Source organism: Drosophila biarmipes, chromosome 2R, assembly GCF_025231255.1.
Source record: "Drosophila biarmipes strain raj3 chromosome 2R, RU_DBia_V1.1, whole genome shotgun sequence".
Classification (NCBI taxonomy): domain Eukaryota; kingdom Metazoa; phylum Arthropoda; class Insecta; order Diptera; family Drosophilidae; genus Drosophila; species Drosophila biarmipes.
This window is the reverse complement of record NC_066615.1, coordinates 11406817-11431306: the sequence shown is the minus strand read 5'-3', so window position 1 is coordinate 11431306 and position 24490 is coordinate 11406817. Positions and strand designations below refer to the sequence as shown.

Below are 24490 nucleotides of genomic sequence, written 5' to 3'. Positions count from 1 at the left end.
TAAAAACAATTTTTTGGCATTTCCCACTTTTGTATTTATTGATATAGGATTTTAAAAGGGCACACTTGTCATCAGAGATAGCGATTAAGTTGTTCATGATGATATTAATCAATTTTCGTCTCACCGCAAAATAGGTTTACGCAACCCCTATGATTTCAGATGAAATTTAAATTCGTTTCTGCATCAAGTTTATTTTCAAATATCAAAGGCATCTTAAAGCGACTAGCGAAAACACATAACACTACCCCAAATACCCAATTTACAGAGCGATTCCCGTCCACTTCTCGGACTGGGCCCACAGCCACTTGGCCATCCGATCGTCGAGGGCGGCGGGAGCTGCGGATGCCAACTGGCAATCGCTGAAGTACTGACCCGTTACCTTTTCGAGATCGGGATCCAAGGCGGCATATAACGTGGTCTGGGCTCCGTTTCTGGGCGACTTCATCACAGACCAGAGGAATGGCTTCAGGATTGTTCTGTAAAAGCAAACCATTAACTTGTCTTTTATGGAAGGACAATTTGAAGAGAACACACTCTACCACATACTGAGCAAACTTTGTTTGGAAGAAGATCATGTTCCTGGCAATCTCCGTGTCTGCTATTCCAGGATTGAGGGCGTTCACGGTGACACCCGTTCCCTCCAGCCGCTTGGCCAGTTCCCGGGCAAAGAGTACGTTGGCCAGCTTGCTTTGGCTGTAGGCCACTCCCTCGTCGTAGAAGTCGGAGCTGTTGATGTCGTCCACCTGAATCTGACCCCGCTCGTGGGCCTTGCTGGCCACCACCACCACCCGACTAGGAGCTGACCGCTCTAGCACATCGATCAACAGGTTGGTGAGCAGAAAATGACCAATGTGGTTCACTCCCAGATGCGTTTCGAATCCCTCTTTCGTCAATCCTCGCGGCTCCCAGAACACACCAGCATTGTTTATCAGGATGTGCAGCTCCCTTTGCTCTTTCTTGAATCTTTTGGAGAATACATTATTAGTACAATAGTAAATCATTTTGTTTACGCTATGACTCACTCTTCCACAAACTTTCGAACAGAATCCAATGAAGACAAGTCGCACTCCTTGGAGAAAACGTTTGAGTTTCCCGTCTTCTTGATGACCTCCTTTCGAGCCATTTCCCCTTTTTTTTTATTCCGGCAGGCCATGTAAACGGTGGCTCCCCTTCTGGCCAACTCCATCACCGTTTCCTTGCCAAGACCCGTGTTTCCGCCCGTAACGATGGCCACTTTTCCCGTCTCATCGGTCTGCTTCCTGAACTTTCCCCCCTGCATATACAACCTAAAGCGGGGTAAAATAATGCCAGTTAATCGATGATTAGAGATAACTACCTTTTCGTCACTGCTATACGTCGTTGATAAGACTTCTCAGCGTTACATTTAAAATCGGCGCCTCGTACTTACCTCACACAGAAGGCGATAATGCCGACTATTCCATGGGCCAGAAATACTGGAGCAATTTTGTGTAGAAAATTAATAATGATTTCCATGTTTATTGATCGGTCCGGCCGTGTTCGTGGTCTCTTGCAGAGTGCCAACGCGGGCGTAATTTTGCGAGTTTTTAAGTGATCGCCGCGGCGATTACTGGACGACAGCTGATAAAACTGATAGTGCGCGATTCAGTGAGTAGCCTGTAATCAGGGAACGCTACTCAACACATTTAGCATAGATAATTGCGACAAGAAGCCCAAAAACCGAGTCACTCACGCGTCGGCTTGAGTTTTTCCCACTCGTGAAATGAACCTAAACTTTTGGACCGAAGGCTCAAGTTAAAAATGTAATGGTTATACATATCTATTTTAAACAAATGATGTAGAAATTGCCCCTAACCGGTTTCCGAGTATAGTACAAATGTTCGCACGCATTCAAATTATGAGCTTTCAACTGTCTTTAGCCTAAGCCAAGTTAACACATCAAAATAAGATAAATGGGAGATCTGCTGTCTGTAAAAAACTCAAAATTTATGCGGAACACAGAAGTAACAATTTCTTACACTACGAACTAGTGTATTTTGATCATCGTAGGCGTGGTCCACTTTTCACTGACTGCCCAGAGCCACTTCGCCGTCTGACTGTCGGTGGCAGCCGGTGCCATTTCCTTTAGTTTGCAGTCGCTGAAGTATTGGCCCGTCACCTTCTCCAGTTCGGGATCCAGAGCCACATACAATGTGGTCTGAGCACCATTTTTGGGAGTCTTAACAAAGGGCCAAAACAAGGGCTTCACAAAGAGTCTGTAAGGAAATATGTTTATTAGTATATAAGTGTTTTTGGCGATCTTGTTCAGTACCCACCCAGCAAAGAAGTTATTGAAGAAGCCCATGTGCCGGATAATTTCCGTGTCCACCACACCGGGATGCAGGGCATTTGCAGTCACTTTGGTGCCCTCCAATCTTCTTGCCAATTCCCTCGTAAAGAGTACATTGGCCAATTTGCTCTGGCTGTAGGCCCTGCCCTCGTCGTAGGACTTGTCGCTATTCAGGTCGCCTGTGTTGATTTCCCCTCGAGTATGCGCCAAACTGGAGACATTCACAATCCGACTGGGTGCGGATTTCTAGAGGTAGCAATGGTTAGTAGCGCTTTGATTTGTTCTAGTTGTCTTGTACCTTAAGCAGATCCAAAAGCAAATTGGTGAGCAGGAAGTGGCCCATGTGATTCACTCCCAGTTGCAGTTCGATGCCATCTGAGGTCAGAGATCTGGGACAGCGCATGACACCGGCATTGTTTATAAGTACGTGGAGGTGATCCTGTTCCCGCTTAAAGCTGCGCTGGCGATAGGTCATATGAGAGATTACAGATAGTGGATAGATCCCACACTTACGCAGCAACAAACTGGCGGATGGACTCCTGGGATGCCAGGTCACATTGACGGCAGTAGACATATTTGTTCTTCGTTTCCAAAACGATTTCCTCGCGGGCCTGTAAAAGATTACTTATGGGTTAGTTTCATTTTTAGGAATAATCTCCCTGACAAACCCACCTCCTCACATTTCTTTAGGTTCCTGCAGGCCATGTAGACAGTGCCCCCGCGCTTCGCAATCTCCCTGACCGTTTCTTTGCCGATCCCCGTGTTGGCGCCCGTCACGATGACCACTTTGCCGGTTTCATCTGTTTCTTTGGTGAACTGACCGCCTTGCATAAGGTCCCTGTAACACGGAGATGTGGTCAAAACTAGTGAATCCTGTGTGGAAAGCGGAGCACCCACTTCACGAAGAAGGCGAATCCCGTCGTGGTGCCTGTGAGGCTCAGCCAGAACACGGTGCGGCTCTTCAAAAACGCAAATAGTGACATTTTACGAAAACAAAAAATATACTAATGGGCTGGTAAACGAAAACAGCTGTGTTTACGCTGTTAAGGCCAACAGCGTACGTTAACAGTGGACTATCGATATTTTCGATCATCTGTGACGGAGCTTTCGTTTTGTTGTTGTTTGTGGGCTGCTGCTGAGAACAAATTTTACACGTAAATAAATCTAATTGCGTTAATTAATTGCCTCGAGCTAAACAAAGGGTTGCGCTTTCATCGAAATCCGAGCAGCTATCCGATATCAGGGCCACAAAATCCCCCCAAGGCGACCAGGACAACAATGCGACGCAATGCGTAAGTCAGCGCCAACTCGACTGTTGCTTTTCCCAGTGAGCCGAGTGTGATCAGAGCTCTCCTCTACAGGCGCCAGCAACATCACAATCTGGAGGACGTGGACCCCGACGAGGTGGAGGACATCTTCGCCCGTCCCGCCTACGATGACGACGAGTTCGAGGACCTGCTGCAGCTGGCCAGGAGGCCCAATGGCCATGCCCGCCTCGGGCGCTTCGAGAACACGCTGGAGGTGAAGGTCCAGGAGGGCGACACGCTGCAGGCGCTGGCCCTTCGCTTCCACTCGTCCGTGGCGGACATCAAGCGGCTAAACAAAATTGACCGCGAGAACGAGATCCACGCGCACAGGGTCATCCGCATTCCGGTCACCGTGCATAACGTTCTCCTGGGCAACGGCGGCCTCGAAGCCCTGCCCGCCATCCACCGAAGCGGAAACAATAGTCCCAGGCACAACCTGGACCGGGAGCCCGCTCCCGAACGCAATCCGCTCGAGGATGCGCGCCAAATGCTGGACGAGCGACTCCTGGTGGCGGCAGTAAACGCTTCTGGCGCCCTAGATCCCGACCAGCCCTCGACGAGCAGAGCGGCTAATCAGTTCTACGAGGGAGCCCAGGGAGCGCCCAATGACGAAGGTGAGTCCAGAAGCTGGGGAAGATTCGTCCAGAAATTGACGCGGTCTTTGGTTGCACTTAACATAACAGTGTTGTAGAGTGAGGTTAGTGCTGGTAAAGGTTCGTTTTATTTACATATGTTATGTAGTTTAAAGACAAATCAAAAATTTCTCCACCTATTTGCGGTTTATAAAATGATACTCCCAACAACTATTTTAAAATTAGTTTCGGAAAAAGTAATTATAATATATTTTATTATAAAACTCTTGTATAAAAATTTGGTTTTTTAAAAAGTCTGCGTGTACCTTAACATTCGGAGTTAACAGTGCACACACATCGATAAACCCAGTGTTGAATAAAACTAATTTATCGGTTAGTCGATGGGGCTAGCGCTGCTTCTCCCACCTCTATCCCAAATTGTTCAGTCATTCTCGGCGTAAAACAAAAGGAAAACATAGTTAAAACTCACTTTTTGCCCCTGAAATCATACCAATTGCAATTGAACAAGATGCCGGACTACCTGGGCGATGACCAGCGCAAGGTGAAGCACGACGAGAAGGAGGACAAGGAGATCAAGTCGCTTGACGAGGGCGACATCGAGCTGCTGAAGACGTATGGTCAGAGCCAGTACCACAAGTCCATCAAAAGCATCGAGGAGGACATCCAGAAGGCGGTCAAGCAGGTCAACGAGCTGACCGGGATCAAGGAGAGCGACACGGGCCTGGCGCCGCCCGCCCTCTGGGATTTGGCCGCCGACAAGCAGATCCTGCAGAACGAGCAACCCCTTCAGGTGGCTCGCTGCACCAAGATCATCAACGCGGATTCCGACGATCCCAAGTACATCATCAATGTGAAGCAGTTTGCCAAGTTCGTGGTGGACCTGGCCGACTCTGTGGCCCCCACCGACATCGAGGAGGGAATGCGCGTCGGAGTCGACCGCAACAAGTACCAGATTCACATTCCTCTGCCGCCCAAAATCGATCCCACGGTCACCATGATGCAGGTGGAGGACAAGCCGGATGTGACCTACAGCGACGTGGGCGGCTGCAAGGAGCAGATTGAGAAGCTGCGCGAGGTGGTGGAGACGCCGCTGCTGCACCCGGAAAAGTTCGTCAATCTGGGCATTGAGCCGCCCAAGGGAGTGCTCCTGTTCGGCCCGCCTGGAACGGGCAAGACCCTGTGTGCTCGAGCCGTAGCCAACCGCACGGACGCCTGCTTTATCCGCGTTATTGGCTCCGAACTGGTGCAGAAGTACGTGGGCGAGGGAGCTCGTATGGTGCGTGAGCTCTTCGAGATGGCGCGTTCCAAGAAGGCCTGTCTCATTTTCTTCGACGAAATCGATGCCATTGGAGGCGCTCGTTTCGACGATGGTGCCGGAGGCGATAACGAGGTGCAGCGCACCATGTTGGAGCTGATCAACCAGCTGGACGGCTTCGATCCTCGCGGCAACATCAAGGTGCTAATGGCCACCAACAGACCCGACACCCTGGATCCGGCGCTGATGCGTCCTGGACGTCTGGACCGTAAGGTGGAGTTTGGCCTGCCCGATCAAGACGGTCGCTCGCATATCTTCAAAATCCACGCCCGCTCCATGTCCGTCGAGCGTGACATTCGCTTTGATCTGCTGGCGCGTCTGTGTCCGAACTCGACTGGAGCTGAGATCCGATCTGTGTGCACGGAGGCGGGCATGTTCGCCATTCGGGCGCGTCGCAAGGTGGCCACCGAGAAGGACTTCCTCGAGGCCGTCAACAAGGTTATCAAGAGCTACGCCAAGTTCAGCGCCACTCCCCGCTATATGACCTACAATTAAGACTATTTTTATTGGCTCCATTCTGTATCCCCTGCAAGAGAAACTGTAATACATCCTGCAGCTGGCAATTCATTAAATAAAACGAAACCTATACCTCCATGAACTGAATCGATCAGGGTTATTATACACTTTATTAATACTTGTTAAAACGCTGTTTAGTTAGTTCAAAATTATAATATATTTATTATACGTTTTTCTACAGCCAATATGGAGCAGCCCTTTGAGGAAAATGCTGCTCTGCTCAACCACATGCTGGTGGACAGACATGCTCCGCTGGTGCGTCCCATCCCCGGGCCCTCTTTGAGTGCCATCGACTGGTCTGGATCGGATTGCGACTTGTCCTGGATCTGTCTGCTGATCTTCATACTCGCTCTGTGTGTCGTCATACCACTGGTCTACGTCATCTACCTGGCAGAGCATCCGCATCACAATCACAGTGCCCAGTAGTTGGGTCAATGTCTGCACCCGAAGTGATCATCATTCCAAATGTACCGGCGCCTCCTCACCTGGCACTCTCTCACCCTCTACAGATCAGTCTGACGCATTAAAAATGCAACTGCAGGCGACGGAATTTATTTTTATACCTAAACGTATGACTATATTGACCCTGGTCAAATATAATAAGGTCTTTGTGTACTGAACTTTTTTAAATAACTACGATTTCGGTGCTTCCAAGTGGCATAGAAGTGTGGAGCATAGCCACATCAATCCCACAGCTAAAGTAAACTTACAACCCTAAGACCCGATTGTGTTGTGAATATTCGTAACCCCCGCAAGTTTTTCTTTTCTATATGTTTTATTGAGTACAATTATGTAACAGTTAAACTAGTTCGGTTGAAGTGTAACATTGTTCAGCTGAAATGGGAAATAGTTTCGCTTACGCCTCTAACATACATAATACATATCTTAGAGCTAAATAAATAGTATCCATGGATATAAGAATTATGTAATAGTAACTACGAGCTACAATTAACAATGGCGCACATTGGAGTGCCAATTGAAGTTAAGTACTTGGTTGTGTGAATTTTCGGTCTGGGGGAATGGAGGCCATGGCACATGGTTTTTGGCGAAGATTTGGTTTGGATTGTGGGCTGTGTGCCTCGTCATTATCGTGCATTTTCCCTTCCGGGAAGATCAACCAATGGCCGCACACTTTCTGAGCACCCCTCGAATATTCACTTGAACTTTAAATTCTCAAAGAAAGCAATATTGCTGCGGAGGAAGCCATGTCGCACCGGCACAGGACTCGCCGGCGAGGCTATGGGAGGATTGCCCTCCGAATGAATGGAAGGATCCCTGAAAAAGTGGATATTTAGAGCGTATTCATTAGAGTTTCTTTGGGAAACCAACGTTTCGAGGGATGATAGATCTGAGGCAATAGTCGACTCATCGGCTACTTCTGCCATGGAGACGCCGTGCTCCAGCTTGTGACGCTTGGTCAGGGATGTGTCTGGCTTGTCAGGAGTAGCCGGCGGGGCTGCAATTCTTACCTAGAAATAACATTATTATTTAAAGGTTTAGCATAGGGAAGGCAGATTCCCTTCGATTTCCTCACCTTGGCCCGCCATCTCCTCTGTGGTTGTGTGTGCTTGCTGGTCAAAAGGAAGGCCTGAGCCAGGGCCTTAACCGATGGCATGGCATGGACCACTTCATCTTCAATGACGGGCTTCTCAGCCGCCGGAGTGGTGGGTTCAGGCTGTCAAAGTCGTATTAAAAGACCAAATATTGGGAACATCTATTAGGACACACTTACCACATCGTCTTCGTCGACGGACAGCACCTGACTGGGATCGATGAGGCGACGCTTGGGCTGCAAGAACCTGAAAGCAGGAGGAGTGGATCCCCGCGTGGGTGTGCTGGCAGGAGAACCTATTGTGGGCGCCGAGTCCCCTGGGCCAAACTGAAGGACCACGGGTCGCTCCCGCTTCTTAGGGACTGACGAGTCAATGGAGGATACCGACGGCGGAGCACTCTGGGCGGACTCCATGGACGATGTGGTGGAAGTGCTGGGCTGCTGCTCCGCCGGCGCAGCCCTGATAACCGTCGTTTCCTGTTTGTTAAAATCGTAGATCCGCACCGTATCGGATTCGTCGCTGGTGGTTGTGGCCGTGGTCTGCAGTGACTGCAGCGAGGGATTCGACTGGGAGTCCAGGGACTCGTCCAGCACCTGAACTGGCAAGGCTTTGTACACCAACTCCTGCGGCTGTTGGCCTTCTTTTTGAGCCTTTTGATAGAACATTGTCGGTTTTTGACAGTTGGTATTGTTTTCAGAGGGTTGGTGTTGTTTTGTTGGTTAGTGTAGGTGGTTAGGGTTTCGATGGAAAGAAGAAGTGTAGGTGGTTTAGTATACAATATTAGTGTGGGCGTGGATTTGTTCTAGAGTCTAGCGGATGCGGTGGAATTTTGTGGGTGAAAACGCTCAGGCAGCGGCATGCAGGCAGTATCTTTCAGGTAGTTACAATAGCTGGTTATGATTTCGAAACAAATGCTGTTAGTCAGATCCAAAGGCAACCCAAACATAACTCTAACTATTTCGGCTCGGTACTCACCAATTCGATGGGTTTTTGGGCTACGGATACTAAAAACATTTGTTTCAGTGGTTCAGTGTTTGATTCTTTGTTGGTTTGTTTATTGGCTTGGCTTTATTTGGAATTATTGCATCATATTTGTAAGTATATCGCTAGGCATATGGGTATGGTTGTTCGTAAGAGAAGAGCGTTAGCGGTGTGCATACAGATACAGTACAGGAGTTGTAATATTATTTCATAAAATTAACAGCAAGTATAATGATTAAAAACAAACGTTGCATACTCTAGGGCATTAGCATTACGTAAGTGGTATTAACTAAGGTACGATCAGAACACTAGCTCGACACTCTCTTCGTGGTTGGTTTGCTTGGTGCTAGAGGTGGTGCAGTGGAGGAGCCATTGGATGGCCATCCAGTACGGGAGATTCTGTGCGTGATTTGTTCTCTCTCTTTTTTTTTTGTGTATTCCCGCCCCTGCCCATCTCATTACTATGTACAGAGAAATTGGCTTTGCTATACTGACTAGTGTTTAACAAGTGTGTTGACTAAGCTATGCGTAATTTGGCAAATATCCCTAGAGGGGCTAAGACCCAACCAGATCCCGATCCCACTTCCCATCCCGATCCCCAGTGTTCTCTAGAACAGCAGACTGTTGTTGCTGTACTTGGTGTCCGCACCGCTGAAGCCGTTCAGGCAGCTGTCCACCCCCGAGTCGCCCTGGTCCTCCGTCTCCGGGCGCAGGGCCAGCTTCCCGCCCAGCGGTTCGCTCTCGAACAGCGGATTCATCACGAAGTCCTTCGAGGTGGCGGACACCGCCCGGAAGCTGTTGCGCTTGAGGTCCTTGTGCAGCAGCTGCTTCTCGAACTGGGTGAGTACGCCGGCGGAGGGGCCACCTACACCCGCACCTCCTGCCGCCGAACGCCTCTTGGACACGGACGAGCCGAAGGACACCCCGCTGCCATTGCTGTGCAGGCTCAGGGAGGACTGCGTGTGCCGCTTGGGCAGCGAACTGTAGCTGCTGCGCCAGGAGCGCTGGGATCTCAGGTCGAAGTCAGCGTCGTCACCCAAGCCCAGACTGGATTCGCGGTAATGGGAGGCCGAGGTCGAGGGTCGTTCGAGGGGCGGTGACCGCTCGTAGCCCAGTGAGTACGAGGGGGTTGGGGAGGGGCGGCTGTTAATGAACTTGAGCGAACTGCTACGGCGCACTGGCGTGGATAGGGTCCAATGAGAGAGGTCGGCAGCGGTGCTCTGAGCGCTACTGGAAATGCGGCCATGCGGTGGATGTGGATCTGGTTCTTGATTTACCTCGTTGATCACGATGTCCTGCACATCCTCGGCTGCGACGGAGGCGGCGGCCTTTCCACTCGCCGTGCTGTCAGCGGGCGTAGGAGCATTGTTGATATAGTAGTCGCGGCTGTAGCTAAAGTATAGAGATTCACAGGATTATAGAAAAGTAATATGATGTTTCCTTTGCGAGAATCACCGCTTATAGTCCGTTTTCGGCGATGGCGGATCCGGATTTTCCGTCAGCGCCGAAGCCAGAGCCTTATGCTCAGCACTCGGACTGATGTTCGGCACATCCATGTACCGCTCCTGGGTGCCGCTGATGCGCTGCTTCAGGGCCTCCGGGGCGTATGGGTTATTCGGCATCTCGACGGCATTGTACCACTTCTTTACCTCGCGCTCCGCAATGGAACCTATAAATGGGTAGTTTAACAATTTGTGGATGAATCTTATCCAGAGGGTCGATTTATTTGAGAAATCCCAGAGAACGAAAAGTAAACCATTAACTATTCCAGGCATTTCCCTCTTCGGAACCCCCTTAAACAGAAAAACCATTAAATCGTCTAACCAGAAAAACTATTTTTGTTTGATTCCCATTAAAATTCAAAACTGTCTCTTTATTTGATTATTTTAAGTTAGTAAATATCATATCTTATTAAACTCTATTGTGTATACAAAGAAGTGTGAATTTTAATGGTCAAAGTTTTGAAATCAAACAAAAACAGTGTAAATACAATTAGACAAATATTTTCTAGTAAAGACAAAGATATATCTTTTTAACACAGATTAAAGTTTAAACGCCTTGGAAATGCCACAGATTACTTGTCGTTCCTTGAGATTCATTGTTAAAAAAATCGACCCATTAGGGATCGCTCTTCGACAGGTCTCAACACACAAGGACAGTAGAGCCAGGCTAACATAGACACAAAGGCAGTAGAGCCAGGCTAACATAGACACACAGTAAAGCAGACGGGGAGGACAACGAACACCGAGTGATGACAGTTATGGCCACAACCGTGTGTTACCTGGCACAAAGCGCCGCAGCAGGACAACATCGTCATCGGCAACGTCGTCGTTTTGGCCAGCTACTGATCCACTGTTTGGTAACTCGGTGGAGTAGCTGCCCGACCATCGAAGGGAACCATTTGTTAGTTTTCCGTTAGTGCGTCTAGTGCCCGAGTTAGTGGGGTTAGTTTGGGTTAGAGGAAGGTGCAAGTGGGTGTGCAGGTTGCTGTTAGAGCTTGAGTTAGTATTCGTGGATCGCTGATCCTCCAGGACTAAAACCCTCTCGCTAACAAACTCCTGCTCAGAGTCACCATCTGCATTGAAGGTCTCACAGGCAGTGGAGGGCTCACTCTCGTCGCTTTTGGTTGACTCTGAACTTAGTTGATCTGAGAAGAGAATTTCGTTGATAAAGTTATAGGTGATTTCGCTCAAGCTGAACGCAACGATGGAATCTGATTCTACATCTAGTTCCTCCGACATATCACAGGATGTTTGGCTGGCCATATCTAATCTAAGTGCTACGACATTTTCTAAATGATTTAAGCGATCTTCGGGCTTATCTTCTGAGGTGTAAGAACACTCAGATGCATCTATACTCGTATCTAAACATGCGTCATCCGTCATATCAGTTTTACTTTCTAATTCACGAGATTCATTTTCGTTTTCTGTATTAACAAAACAGTGCGATGCATCTGTATCTAAGCTAGTTTCACTAACTGACTCGATATCGGATTCTTCATTAGATGCATCCTTACTTTTCGTGCTAAATAAACATTGAGATTTATCTGTATTCAAGCTAAGTTCATCTACCATGTCAGTTTCAGTCTTATCTGTGTCAAATGCAAAACACTCATCTACAAAACGAATTGGGTCAACTTCAGAAGTTGGAGTTTCGGCTCTGCCTGGGGGAGGCTGCAGGTCCGTGGAGGACTCTTCTTCAAAGAGGTTGGACTGGGTCTCGTAGGCCACTTCTTCTAAGCTATCATCCATCGAATCAAAGGAACTGAGGTACTTGTGCATGATCAAGGAGCGGTGGCGCCTGCGTTCGATTGTGGCCAGCAGTCGTTTGTCCTTTATGTAAAACTTGCAAATGGTCCCCAAGAGGTTGACGGGCTCGGTTCTCTTGGGCGAGTCTCCATCGCTCAGTGTTGTGTCAAGAATGTTCGGCTGTCTTCGCAGATACTTGTGGGTCGCTTTACCTAGAGCAGAACAATCGGAGTCAAGTGATGCATTTCTTTGGATACCTTCTGGTTGGATCTCGTTTGAAGCAATCGACTTTGGTTCTTCAGATGTTAAGGTAGCCGACTCCGTAGTGCAATCCGACTTCAGAGCCTGAGGTTCGAGGACTGCAGAATCCGAAATATCTTCAGCAGATGGTGGTGCTTCTTGGACGACACCCTCCGTTTCTTCCACATCCACTGGTGGTAATACTGGGACTTGTTTTGTATCCGTGATATCTTTAACAGCATCGATTGGATCCACTGAAGTATCCGTTTCCACGGGAACTATAGCCTCCTCTGCTCCAGATTGTATTTCCGGATCCAGTGGTGCCCCAATTGTTTTCACTTCGGAAACTGCATCAGCAGATTCTGGTTGGACATCGCTTGTAGAAATCGATTTGGGTTCTTCAGACGTTAAAGTTTCTGACCCCGTAGTACAATCCATAGCCAGAGGGGTAATATCTTCACTAGGAAGTGGTGCTTCTTCCTTCGTCAGAACTTCAACAGAAACGATTGAATCCATTGGTGTTTCCTCCTCCTTTGTTGCAGGTATTATTTCAGGAACAATTTCCACTGGGGCTGGCAGAACAGTAGGGTCGGTTTCTACGGATTGCGATACCGGAGGTTCCGTAAGCAAGCTTTCAGCTTCAGCAGATACTTCATCTGCTGGGGGCTCCGAATCAATCAGTTGTGATTCTACAACAATTTTCTCATCGGATAATATAACTTGTGCAGTTTCTGGCGGATCCACAGGGACTGATTCTGCGTCTGGAACAAGTTTCATAGAATCTTGGGGCTTCAAATCGACAGATTGGGTTTCAGTGCTTGCCGGCTCTGATGGCATTGTAGGAACAGAGACTTCATGAGGAGGGTCCACAATGATAGATTTCGTTTGAGAAATAGGTTCTTTAGACATTATGGGCTCCAAAGGTTCAGCTTGCGGAGTAACTTCTACTGCAGCTAAGAGTTCTTCCTCCTCCGGAACCCCTTCCACAGGAACATGCGACTTCTGTGCCTCAGCTTCATCAGTTTTTAGAGATTCTGGGGATTTCATATCGTCCACTTCAGCAGTTGCAGATGTTATGATTTCTGACTCAACTTCTGTTCCAACTGCTTCTTCTTTTGGAACAATTTCAACGGGATGTATGGAATCAACGTCTGTATCATTTTTAGGAACAGCTTCCACTGACTTAAGAGGTATCACTTCGACCGATTCCGCTTCTATAATTACACTCTGAGATTCCGGGCAATTATCTACGGCAGACTGCGTTTCTGGGTTAGTTTCAACTTCAGATTCTTTTTCTGGAACAAGTTCTGCAGAGTTTGGGATATCATTGACGACGGGCTTTGGGGGTTCTGCGTCTGGAGCAATAGCTGCAACCGCTGGATTATCCAACTTAGTTTCAGGATCAGCGATTACTGGACATGGGGGATCATCGGAAACAGATTCAAGTTGATTACAAATTCCGGATTCCAAGGGTTCCACTCCGACAGGTTCCACTGGTGCCACACTATCTTCTGTGTGAGAAATGATTTCCTCAGGAGGCGTTGGCTCATTCACTTCTTGAGGATCCCCTCCGGAAGCTTCGGGAGAGGGAGCAAGTTCCACAGCAGCTACTGGCTCATGCGCGACAGATTCAGGGTCGGAAAGAACTTCTATAGGATCCACATCAACCAATTCACTTTCTAAAATCACTTTTGGAGATTCCGTTGTATCTATTGCGACAGATTGCGGTTCGGTATTTATTTCCATTGGCTCTAAAGATTTCTCATCGCCAACATCTGTAGTTCGTGAGGGATTCAAGGCAGCGGGTTTAATTATCAACTCACTCTCCAAGGGAGCTATATTTTCGGTTTCAGCTACGGTTTGTTTTTCAGGATTAACATTTGTTTCTTCGGTAGCAGTCGATTGGTCAACTGCGACGGGTACAACTTCTGACACAACCTCCACGGGATCTATTTTAGTTGGGGATTCCACTTGAGTAGCTTGGGTTACTATATCCTCGGGTGGTTTAGGTTCTACAATACTAGATTCTTGTGGACCCACACTAGAAATCCTTTTCTCTAAAACAATAGTTTCATTGGAAAGTGTTTCTTCTGGCTCGCTAGGATTCATTTCATTGGAATTCGTTTCTAAAGTGATCGGCACAGTTTCAGAATTCATCGGTGGGACCTCTCTTGGATCCTCTGTGACTAATTGGTTTTCTGGATGAACGCTTTCCACATTTTCTGGGACTTCCACCTGTACGGATTCTACTTGTGTTATAACTTCAGTTGTCGCTGGCGAGCTTAAAGAAATTTCAGAATCAACAGCGGCCGATTGAGTTTCAGAAGCAGCTTCTACGGTTTCGATTCTTGCTACAGGGGGCGATTTGGTCTCAGAAGCACTGTTTGCAGTTGCTGGAGGTTCTTCTAGAAGGGAATCTGATGTATTAACTAAAGTAATGTTCTCCTCTGGTTGGCTATCTGAGGCAGAGATAGCTTGAGGTATAACTTCCACGACTTGCACAGACGCTGTTATTTCCTCAACGACATCTTCTACAAGATCTGTGGTCAGTGGGGCCTCAATGGCGGGCTCAGAATCTACCTTTGGTGGATTTACTAATTCAGGCTGTGATTCCGGTTCCACTTCATCAGGCGCTGGGACAGATGTAACCGATTCATCTTGCGGTAGCTCCGGTTGGGTAAAACCTTCTGCTGAGGATGGTTCACTTTGCGCAGGCAAAGATTCAACTGTGTCACATATCGGTAATTCCTCTATGGCAGTTTGTGTACCCGGAACAATATCCGCAGGATCTGGCGTTTCCACTGCCATTAGTTGTGTTGGTGGAACAACGGCAACAGTTTCAGTTTGAATCGGTTCTTCCACAGCCACTGGGGTGTCTAGATTGACTAAATCTACCTGGGGAGCCATTTCCAGTGGTAATAATGAATCCTCAGTAAGGGGTTCCGAAGCTACAGATTCCGTCACTGGAAGATTTTCTCTAGGCGTGGGGGATTCCATCCCGCTTTGATCCCTAGGAGGAACTACAGCAGGAGCACCTTTTGCAGCTTCAATAGATGATGTGGGTGGGAACACGACAACAGATTTGGTTTCAGTCGGTATTTTCAAATGCACTGAAGTTTCCACATCAACTAAACCTATATGTGAAGCCACTTTTTCTGGTAATGATGAATCCCCAGAAAGGAGCTCTGTTTCAGGAATTATTGGTTCCAATGCTATAGATTCCGCAACAGGAAGATTTTCTCCAGACGATGACGATTCTTCTCCGATACTTTGAGCCAGGGGAGGAACTTCAGCAGCTGCACTATTTACATCTTCAACAGATGGTGTTAAATTCAATGTAATAGCTGAGATTTCCGGAACAATTTCGACAGGATCTAAGGCTTCTATTAGTACAGATTCCGATTGGTCAACAACTGGCGACGTCTCTTGTTGCTCTGCAGGATTTTCTTCAAGAAGAGGTTCGACCTGAGAAACGTGTTCTGTGATTTCAGCTTGATCTGTTGGAACAGATTCTGATGCTGATACAACATCCCTAGGAACTGGTATAGCCAAATCGATGGATTGCGATTCTGGAATCTGTTCTTGTGGTTCTGTAGCGACGTTTTCCGGAACAATTTCTTTAGATGCTGTGGTTGGTTGGGACTCAGGAACAATTTCTTCGGCAGCGTCTGCTTGGGGAACAACATCTATAGGCTCTGGAACCAATTGGGGTGATTCATCTTCGGCCACAACTTCAATAGACTTTGGAGGATCGCTTTCGGCGAGTGAGGTTTCTGAAATGACTTCCATTGGTGCTGGTAAATTCACGATATCCGCTTGAGGAATAGGTTCTGTTACAATTTGTGTTTGTGGAAGAATATCCAAAAGTGCTGATGGATCAATGGCGGCAGAATTAATCTCCGTAGGCTCATCCGGGATAGGAATTTCTGCCGGTTCTATGGACTCTTCGACTGGTTCTATTTGAGTGACCACTTCATTGACAACTGTTTTGGCCTGCATTTCTGAAACAATTTCCCCAGGCTCTGGAGCGCTCACGGTGACTGGATCGGGTGCTGGTGATTCTGAAATTGTTTCGTCACAACCATTTAACTCCATAAGTGATGGTTGCTGCACTATGATAGGTTCGTCCGCCGAAATTATTCCTACAGGGGCCGTAATGGCAGGCAATATTTCTTTAGAAGATTCCGAAACAGCGGATTGTGTTTCCACTAGCGCTAATGGTTCTATTGGTGCAGACACAGGTAAAGTAACCACTTCCGCTGGTGGTTCCAGAACTGGGGGATCTGATCCTAACATCTGTGTAACATCTTCTACAATCACTGTTGGATCCAAAATCCCCGATTGAGATTCTAGCGTTACTTCCTCCTTAGCTGCAAGTTCTACAACTTCTATTGGGGCTGGAACTACATCACGTATTATTGGTACTGATGGTTCCACATCGACTAATTGTGCCGGAGGCTCTATATCCGTAACCATTGGTGCTGGTATCGTTTGCACTTGTGAAATATTTTCCAAGGGCTGTGATGCAACAGCTTCAGTGAGCTGTTCCACTTCCGGCGATTTGGGTTCCATCTCTACAGGTTCTGGAACCGATTCCGCAAGGTCAGATGCCATTTGTGGCTCATCTTCTATTGTTCCTGTAACCTCCATTTCTATGTCAGTTTCTAATGGTGGTGGTATATCCACTACAGAAAGCTGAGTTTCTGGAACAGTTTCTACAGGTGCCGGTATATCCATTACAAAAGGCTGCGTTTCTAAAACAAATTCATTGGGCTTTGGAGGTTGCGCTGTAACTGTGGCAGGCTCAACCTGTGGAACATTTTCTGCTAAATTTTCCGGTGTCTCCTCATCGATTATTTGGTTTACTGGATTTTGTTCTTCACCAACGGATTTCGACTGGGTATCGACGGAGACAACATTAATAGATTCTGGGGCATGTACGACTTCAGATGGCGGTTGTGGTGAATCCACCGCTGTAGACTGTGCTTCTGGAACCATTTCAATAGGTGATATGGCTTCCACATCTGCAGGTTTTATTTCCGAAACAACTTCTTTATATTCCAAGTCGGATTGAGGCTCTGTGACACTCTCCACAGAAACTGGTTCAGTTTCTAGAAAAGTTTCTGGTGGATTTCCGAAAGAATCCACTAAAGGTTCGGCAAATTCTGACTCTAAAATCACTTCTGTAGTCGCAGTATTATCTATGATATGGACAACTTCTGCAGAACTTGGCAGATCCACAGTCTCTTGGAGAACTTCCATAGGAGGTAGATCTAAAACTGGAGGCGGTATATCCATTGTAATAACACATTCCTCTGCTTGTGAAGGTACTTGAGGTGGAGTGGTAGTCTCTGTGAGTGGTGGAGGTTCCAGGATATCCAACTGTGCCTTTAAGGCAGTATCTGATGGCTCCGATGGAGAACACTCCTCTTCAATAATGTCCAGTGAGTGTGCGTGCATCAGGTCCACGGTGCGAGCGTTAATCTCGGCGAGGGCCAAGTCACTCAGCTCCTTGAGGGTGTGCATCTCACTGGGGGTCATGGCACCAGGCTGTTCGGATGCAGGAACCGCTAGCATGGGTCCCAGGGCCATGGCTGCTAGAATCTCGATTACCGAGGGCACGGTCTCGTGCATTTGCTCCTCGTCGATGTACTCGACTGTGCTGAAGCCAGTGCAGCCTTCGAGGCTGGACAGCTCCTCGGTCTCGCCTTGGGCTGTAACACAAACGACTGCTAAGTGCCGGTGCTTCAAGATCACGCACAAGTGGGCTGAGCTACTAAAGGGCAGGGTTTTGGACTATCTAAATCAAAGATGGTATCAACGATCTAAGGTTTAATGTTCTACGGCTAGGGGTTAGTCCAATTCATAGCAGTAGAATGAGTTACAATAATTGGGGGTAAACAGGAAAAGATTAAAAGAAAATTACCTGCAATGGGAGCGGGGGCTGGCTCCTCATTCAATAGTTCATCTTGGAATATCATAGGTGGTGGCGGCGGTGTCGGAGATGGAGCTTTAATATCAGCTGGCACGGCCATGGGAGACACCACAAACTCATTGGTTGTCTCCGTAAATGCGGGCTCGTGCTCCTCCAGCAATGTGTGGGACGTGAGACTGGTGCGATCCACGAGCTCATCGAGGACGAGCTTAGTGTTCTGGCCACCAATCAGGTGTTTGCTGAGCAGTCGATCGTTCAGATCGTTGCATCGCAGCAGATCCAGGGAGCTTTCCTCGATGTCCGAGCCCATCTCCGAGAGATCGCTGATCTCGTCGGTGGTCTTATCGCCAATCTGGGCCCGGACATTCTCCGTGGGTGCGGGCACCAGCATGCCAATGCTGCTCGGAGTGGCCGAGCTGCGTTTCTTCTTGAACAGCCAGTTGTCTTCCCAGTTTCCATCACCGATCATGCCCGAGGAGATGGATCCAATATCTAAGAGAGGGGTGTTGTAACCGATAGAATCTATGGATGTAGGGGTTAGGCTGGGATCAGTCACTTACCATCCTCGGATTCGGTGACGGAGGCCGAAAAGTCTGGCAGTGGCACCATGTGTGCGGCTATATAGTCACTCAGGACCGACTCCCTTTCCAAGTCCGTTTGCAGGGATTGGGATTTGCAATTCTGCGGGTCATTACCATTGTTATTTTATATTATTGTATGCTACCTATACCTACATCCAGTCCGATTTCATGATCCGTGAGGCTGCAATCACTACGGGGCTCTATGGAGCTTCCGGACGTGGTGCTCAGCGCTTCGGCATTGAAATTCTCGTCAATGTGGCGACCACTCAAGTCCGGCGTACTCTCCGCCAGCAGCCTTGTGTTCCCTTCCTTATCCGCAATCTGGCAAAAGAAAGCGTAGAAAGAAATGAGCAAATTTTGAGCCCATCGACCTTGGCATTGTGCAATAAAAGTGTTGTTGAACCCCAGAGTTCCCGATTCGTTGTGGGTCAACTGCTTGTGCGACAGAAAAAGCCCTTAAGCTGATTATATACCCGGCAATATTTAACCAGCCACTCGAGCACACTTGACGACCGTTCTCTGGTTTCGTCATCGATTACCAGCCAATATTGATTGAGTGCCGTGACGAAGTTAATCGCTGGCCACGTTGCAGAAAGCCGTTCGATAAGGAAATTGGGCAGTTCAATGCTGACTGGATCGGTGACGCCGTGATAAGATCGGAGTGACGAAATTGTGGCTAGTCAAGTCATCACCAGGTGCTCCCGAACACTGCCCGGGTAGTAACTTCTTATTTACTTCGTCCCCTGGATCAGCCATGATCCTGACTTGGTGATGTAACTCTTTGATATCTTCCAAAAAATAGATTTATCCAATTAGCGCAGGCTTTGATTTCGCTATTCCTCCGTTGGTTGTTTGGCTAAAACGTCTGCACAGGCTAGACAATGGACTGCAACTAATTAGCCTGGTCCGTTTGGGCGATGTGGCAACTGGAAAATCGAAGCCGCCCAAGTGCAGGTCGAACGAGAGGGAAACTGAACTGGCCAGTTAAAATGGCGGAAACGGCCAGAAGGGCTTACAAGGTGGTTGCATTTCCAGGGGGAGGGGATGGACAGTCGCGACACCACAGGTGGCATCTCGGAGCACAGGTCAGTGCGGCTTACCTTATTCAGCACCGCCGTGGCCAGCAGGTCCTGGTAGATCTTCGGCTCGAAGTAGTGCTCGGTGCGATGGCGCCGCTTCAGCCCGTTGCCGGAGGCGTGGGATCTGGTGTCCAGGCTGATCTCCGAGACGGCTCCACTGGCACTCAAGGAGGTGCTGCGCAGGGTCTCCGCTATGATGGTCTCGATGAGACTGCGTAGGCGGTTCTGCGAGATGTCGGCCAGCTCGGAGTCGGCATTGCTGTTGCTTGTATTGTTGTTATTATTGTTTTGACCATTTACGATGGCCGGCAGATCTGAAAGCAAGTGTTAAGAGCGCTGTGAGCAAAAACGAACGACACCCAGAATGCTGGCCAATACCATGCACTAACAACATATGCTTGGTTAGCAGAGATCGATACAATTAAAAGTGAAAACTCGGTTACTTCTGGGCGGCTGTGTGTGAGTGTGAGTGAGTGTGAAAGGCGAAGAAAGTAGGTGAGTGTGTGAGTGTTTTGGCCATACCTAATTTCACCTCAATGACGTAAACCACGTAAAAGACAATTACGGCCACTACGGCGTACATGCCAGTGACTAGGCCCAAAGTAAAGTCCATGCTGCATGCGTTCGTAGATACAGGTATCTAGATATATCGTATTTGCTGGTTTGATACCGCTGAGTCGTTGATATCTCGCCCGTTTGTTTATTTACGTTTGCTGTTCCCGTATTTGTGTTTCGGTTTTGTTTAGAGCTTTCATTGATATAACGGTCGGCTGAGCTGTTAATTATATTGAGCAAATATTTGAGTTGTTTTTCCCCATTTCATAGGCTTTGTTCCCCTAATTGAGCTCCGAACATAAACTTTGCGACCGCCTCCCCTTAAACGCTTGAGCAACCGGAGCCCTCCGAACTTCGAACAACTCACTCAGGCTGAAAATCGCGACTACGGCTCGCATATTTATCATTTTCTTTGACATGCTAAGTCTATTAACGTATTGCGGTAAATACCACAGCGCATAATGAATAACCCCGAGTTATCTATTTTGCGTTACAATACCGCCCATATTTCTTTATCTAGGGGATGTCTAGCTGAATGGATATATAGATATACGGACGTACGGCTAGTCCCCCGTTAGTCATTCAGGTGTGCAAAAATGTCAGAGACACAAACTTTTGTATCCAGAACTGGCATTCATTAACGCACTAGTCATCAATGGAAATAGCCGAACAGAAACTGGCCTCTAGGACAGAACCAGCCGGATCACTTGTCATTGTCTGAGAGCTGGATCATTATACGACTACGACTACTCCAAAGTTCAGGGTTCAGGCGAAATCACTCGGGCAATTATCACTCGCCATTTTCCACTGTGTATATTTAGTACTCCCGCCCTGCCAGTGGGTTCAAGTGGCCCGATGGTGCCCCCTCGGACTGCTCCGACTTCGATCGGTTAACTGGGCCCGCGATAAGTTGGGTGCTCGAGGTTTCGCTCAGTCAAAGGGTTTTGTTTAGTTAAGGTCAGAGATAAACTACAGCTAGTGAGTTGGGTTACGGATCGTGTTGAAAGTCCGCGATCATCATTTTCACGATCATAATTTGTTGTTAATCTGGGGATTACACATTCGGAGCTCTGAGCGGGGATATCGTTATTAATATCATTAATATTTATTAGCGTTGATTAAGGTCTCTTCCTCGTCGGCGGCTCGTTGTTTTACCTCACGACTGTTCACTTCTATTTTTGCTCATTTTTCAATACTTTGCCAAGCCAACTTAGTGTCGGGTCAAGGTTGCTGATAACTACTCATCACTAAATGCGGTCTCTGGGCCTGTTTGCTTTGGGGCTTTATCTCGGAAGGTGGAAAGTTCCTCTATCTGCTGGCCCGAGTTCTTGTTCTATGTGCTAGCGTAGTATGTTGTTCTTTATCCCATGTTATCACACGCGTTGCGGCCGGACTCTTTTGGCCCGTAGCTCGATTGGCGTTACGATCACGGCGCGGCGCTTCTGGCAACTGAAGCGTTTTGCCGGCGATTGCCGAGCGGTATGCGGTGAGCGGCGAGCGTCTAAGCGCTCACTCACACACTCCAGTTCATATTTCGTATACGTATGGAGGCCCTACAGTGGGTCAGGTTGCGAGTTTTGGCCGGGAGGCGAAGTTTGGCTTTGTTGTTCACCAGCGTTTGGCCGCCCAAATTGCCGAACTAAGCTGGGAGCGTGACCAAATCAATCGCTTGTTAAGACACAACCCCTTGATTGCTCTTGTAAGTAAGACATTTTCGCCAATTTACCGAGTGTTCGAAACCTGTTGGTGAGCAATGCACGCCAACGGTGCGTATGATTAATGTCTATCGCCGTCTGTCATTGAGCTAATGCAGGGATTTTGTACTTGAAAAAGTACCTGCCCAGCGTTGTATCATAATGTTCTCGCTGCCATCGGCACTTCAATAGCTAAAAAGCCTTATCACGGCTCGGGGGTCTTATCACCAGCCACAGGCTGACTCTTTGGCGCTTCTTATCAGCAAGCATTGACCGCGATTTCAGTGGGTTGGAGCGAGAGGCGGAGATTGCAAGGAGAGCAAGTTACAGGGTGTTGATATTGCCACTTTAATTGGGCGCCCTGATTAATGTCTAGCGATAAGAAGTGGCATTTACTACAACTACAATCATTGATTCACAGATTTGCTTTGGGGCCCAAGGTACACTTCTTGAACATGGTCTATCTGCCAAGGCTAAAAAAGCAGGCGCACGGTTATGATGGTTTATTTTGGTAACGATAAACTTTGAACACCTCTAGTAATCTACCAAATTAATAGATTAATTATTAATAGTTGGTCGTCGGTTGTACTGATTTCGTAATGGAAGCATGCCTAAAATAATACCAACATTGTCTCTACCAAGCCCAACGTTCTGCTGGCTGGGTGTATCTTTTTGAAAAGGGTTACCTTTGAAATGGTTTTTCTTATTAAAATTATCTCGAATTAAAAAATTAGGCGCTTTTGTAAATTTGTATATAAAATACAAACAACAATAAAAAGATAAAGAGCCGGAAGGAAATTATCAAACTCCTAAGGGAGGATATCAGCACTTGATAAGACGTAATGTATCTATAGCTTCTACACAAAGTAACGGTCAGCCTTCAAAGATACTTCCTAGAGAAACTACGAATCGATAGGACAAAGGTTAGCGTACAAAACAGGCGATTACAGCGTGCGAGCTCGATCGATTAGTGACTATCGATTACCGATTACTTACCTCCCTTGAGCGCACGCGCGCACAAACTGTTTTCCACATTGATAAGCAGGTTGCTCAGCTTCGCATGGAATTTGTCAAAGAGTTGCAAGTCTGATTTGCAGGTGTGTGGTGTGTGTATGGTGTGTGTGTCATGTGTGGTGTGGATGTGCAAATATTGGTTAATAAGCGAACAAAACAAAATGGACAGAAAGACTTTCCAGCAAGCTCTCACTTAAAAAGCTCGCCTAAAAGTATGCTTCGATTTGACTTTGGCAGTATGTTGAGCAGCTTTGTTTCCAAGCTGGCTGCAACATTGTTGCCAAGGTGTATTATAAAAAGAATTTATTTTAAAAATTGTGTGAAAAGTACTACCAGATAATACAAAATAAAATAAAATAAATTTATTCACTACCAGAACTAAAATATCTAAAAATTCTATCTATTGGTTTTTGAAATTTCTGGTTCATTTCTGTTTTCTTAAATAAATTAAAAATCCATCAAAATGGTCATAAAATATTTTGTTTTCCGAGATAGAAAATATTTAAAGTTTTAAAAATAATTTGCTGTGCTTGCAATTCAATTGCAATTGAATTTCCATGAAGTCATCCGTGAAATTTAAATGTTTTTTGTTAAACATACATAATAAGCAACTTGAAACGACACACAAAAAATGTTGCCCCGCCAATTGATTTTAGCTTGCCACCATTTGCTCTGATCGAATGTAAGGCAACATTTGTACTTACAGTTTTCGCTTTTGGACAGCTGCCCCACTTTGATGTGGTTCAAGTTGCCGCCCAGCATTTGGGCCACGATCTCCTCGACGTACTCGCGGATCTTGGCCCGCTCGTCCAAGCCGCCAGTCTGGCCAATCTGGCTCACACTCTCGAACTCTGCAAATCGATATTACGTATCCCGTCTATTAATACTTAAGGACTGCACTCACGCATGCTGCTGTCGTTGCCATCGCCCACAATGGGTATGTAGACCTCACTCCGCGCCCGCATCGGATAGACGAACTTGTGCTGGTTGAAGGACATCTGCTCGGCCACCCACGAGGAGGTGTGGGCCAGCGACTCCTTGGAGCTCTGGCACAGCTGGCACTCCCACTTGGCGTCCTTGGGCCGCCAGTCGGCGCACTTTGGCCCGCGGCACACGGATTTCCCGCAGGTGCAACATGTCACGTAGCTGGTGGGGGGAAACGGGGTACTTAAATTGGTAATACGTTCGTTACTTTTTAAGGTCATTTGTCTGAAAAGTCTACGATAATGGCAAGCTTTTGAATACTTAACCCTAGTCCCCCTTCTAGGTTTGCTTATCGAAGCGGGTTGCCTTCTTTGTGACTAAATAAATTGCATGGTTTCGTCGACCAAAGGTCATTTGTTTTAACTCTCTAATAATATGCAATTTACATTTTTTTAAAACTTAAATATAAGTAGAGAATTCCAATCCGTGTAATACAGATCCTTTGTTTCTGGTTTTCTAAGGTTAGTACTTCTAAAGCAATTAACAAACCCAATTAATAACTTTAAAATAATTGTTTTAAAATAAGAAAAACCTTTTAAAACTTAATTCTTTCATAAGTAAAATCATTTATATTCATAAGTAAGATC

The 24490-nt window shown here is 47.2% G+C and overlaps 5 protein-coding genes across 24 annotated transcripts in view; 2 read left to right on the top strand and 3 right to left on the bottom strand.

The window, feature by feature from the left end:
* Nucleotides 1–140: 140 nt before the first annotated feature.
* Nucleotides 141–1768, bottom strand: LOC108029899 (retinol dehydrogenase 12). Of its 3 annotated transcripts, XM_044091921.2 has the most exons (5): nucleotides 1712–1768; nucleotides 1409–1635; nucleotides 1023–1286; nucleotides 540–963; nucleotides 141–476 (listed from the first exon to the last, which is right to left on the bottom strand). In XM_044091921.2, the coding sequence occupies exons 2-5, from the start codon at nucleotides 1492–1494 to the stop codon at nucleotides 156–158; spliced, it is 1095 nt and encodes a 364-aa protein (XP_043947856.1). In that variant the 5' UTR covers nucleotides 1495–1635; nucleotides 1712–1768; the 3' UTR covers nucleotides 141–155. The 3 variants fall into 3 exon arrangements, with proteins under 3 accessions (XP_043947856.1, XP_050743217.1, XP_016957878.1); XM_050887260.1 differs by lacking the exon at nucleotides 1712–1768 and having other exon boundaries at nucleotides 172–476; nucleotides 535–963; nucleotides 1409–1669; XM_017102389.2 differs by lacking the exon at nucleotides 1712–1768 and having other exon boundaries at nucleotides 172–476; nucleotides 547–963; nucleotides 1409–1669.
* Nucleotides 1769–1941: 173 nt separating this feature from the next.
* LOC108030036 (retinol dehydrogenase 13) lies at nucleotides 1942–3541 on the bottom strand. The gene is made up of 6 exons (XM_017102607.2): nucleotides 3206–3541; nucleotides 2981–3146; nucleotides 2822–2919; nucleotides 2607–2763; nucleotides 2295–2554; nucleotides 1942–2234 (listed from the first exon to the last, which is right to left on the bottom strand). Exons 1-6 carry the CDS (start codon nucleotides 3289–3291, stop codon nucleotides 2006–2008), a joined length of 996 nt encoding a protein of 331 aa, XP_016958096.1. The 5' UTR covers nucleotides 3292–3541; the 3' UTR covers nucleotides 1942–2005.
* LOC108030037 (lysM and putative peptidoglycan-binding domain-containing protein 3) lies at nucleotides 3435–7025 on the top strand. Its single transcript, XM_017102608.3, has 4 exons — nucleotides 3435–3462; nucleotides 3538–3600; nucleotides 3670–4229; nucleotides 6221–7025. Exons 2-4 carry the CDS (start codon nucleotides 3587–3589, stop codon nucleotides 6463–6465), a joined length of 819 nt encoding a protein of 272 aa, XP_016958097.1. The 5' UTR covers nucleotides 3435–3462; nucleotides 3538–3586; the 3' UTR covers nucleotides 6466–7025.
* LOC108030035 (26S proteasome regulatory subunit 7) lies at nucleotides 4592–6121 on the top strand. Its single transcript, XM_017102606.3, has one exon. The coding sequence runs from the start codon at nucleotides 4717–4719 to the stop codon at nucleotides 6016–6018; it is 1302 nt and encodes a 433-aa protein (XP_016958095.1). The 5' UTR covers nucleotides 4592–4716; the 3' UTR covers nucleotides 6019–6121.
* LOC108030034 (titin homolog) overlaps nucleotides 6796–24490 on the bottom strand; it is a 29884-nt gene continuing 12189 nt past the window's right edge. For 6 of the 18 annotated variants that reach the window (XM_050887246.1, XM_050887245.1, XM_050887244.1 and 3 more), the window contains exons 4-17: nucleotides 23824–24086; nucleotides 23624–23770; nucleotides 22902–22991; nucleotides 19678–19970; nucleotides 18731–18898; nucleotides 18557–18677; nucleotides 17988–18488; nucleotides 10855–11220; nucleotides 10029–10242; nucleotides 9851–9965; nucleotides 7772–8242; nucleotides 7574–7714; nucleotides 7369–7508; nucleotides 6796–7314 (exon numbers count right to left, since the gene is read on the bottom strand). In XM_050887246.1, coding sequence (XP_050743203.1) covers nucleotides 7194–7314; nucleotides 7369–7508; nucleotides 7574–7714; nucleotides 7772–8242; nucleotides 9851–9965; nucleotides 10029–10242; nucleotides 10855–11220; nucleotides 17988–18488; nucleotides 18557–18677; nucleotides 18731–18898; nucleotides 19678–19970; nucleotides 22902–22991; nucleotides 23624–23770; nucleotides 23824–24086 — 3151 coding nt within the window. In that variant the 3' untranslated portion in view covers nucleotides 6796–7193. Of the gene's footprint in view, nucleotides 7315–7368; nucleotides 7509–7573; nucleotides 7715–7771; nucleotides 8243–8618; nucleotides 9966–10028; nucleotides 10243–10854; nucleotides 11221–12078; nucleotides 17962–17987; nucleotides 18489–18556; nucleotides 18678–18730; nucleotides 18899–19677; nucleotides 19971–20178; nucleotides 20432–21366; nucleotides 21676–22901; nucleotides 22992–23623; nucleotides 23771–23823; nucleotides 24087–24490 lie in introns of those variants that run through there. The other 12 variants (XM_050887247.1, XM_050887250.1, XM_017102598.3 and 9 more) reach the window with 10 other exon arrangements.

Excerpts from the sequence above, each read along its gene's own strand:
- LOC108030036 (XM_017102607.2), bottom strand. The coding sequence starts at position 3,291 with ATGTCACTATTTGCGTTTTTGAAGAGCCGCACCGTGTTCTGGCTGAGC. Across the intron at positions 2,920-2,980 it reads ACCTAAAGAAATGTGAGGAG|GCCCGCGAGGAAATCGTTTT; the intron begins GTGGGTTTGTCA and ends AATCTTTTACAG. Across the intron at positions 2,235-2,294 it reads TTCAATAACTTCTTTGCTGG|ACTCTTTGTGAAGCCCTTGT; the intron begins GTGGGTACTGAA and ends ATTTCCTTACAG.
- LOC108029899 (XM_044091921.2), bottom strand. The coding sequence starts at position 1,494 with ATGGAAATCATTATTAATTTTCTACACAAAATTGCTCCAGTATTTCTG. Across the intron at positions 964-1,022 it reads GTTCGAAAGTTTGTGGAAGA|ATTCAAGAAAGAGCAAAGGG; the intron begins GTGAGTCATAGC and ends ATTCTCCAAAAG. Across the intron at positions 477-539 it reads CAAAGTTTGCTCAGTATGTG|AACAATCCTGAAGCCATTCC; the intron begins GTAGAGTGTGTT and ends TTGCTTTTACAG.
- LOC108030037 (XM_017102608.3), top strand. Across the intron at positions 4,230-6,220 it reads GGGAGCGCCCAATGACGAAG|CCAATATGGAGCAGCCCTTT; the intron begins GTGAGTCCAGAA and ends GTTTTTCTACAG.
- LOC108030035 (XM_017102606.3), top strand. The coding sequence starts at position 4,717 with ATGCCGGACTACCTGGGCGATGACCAGCGCAAGGTGAAGCACGACGAG.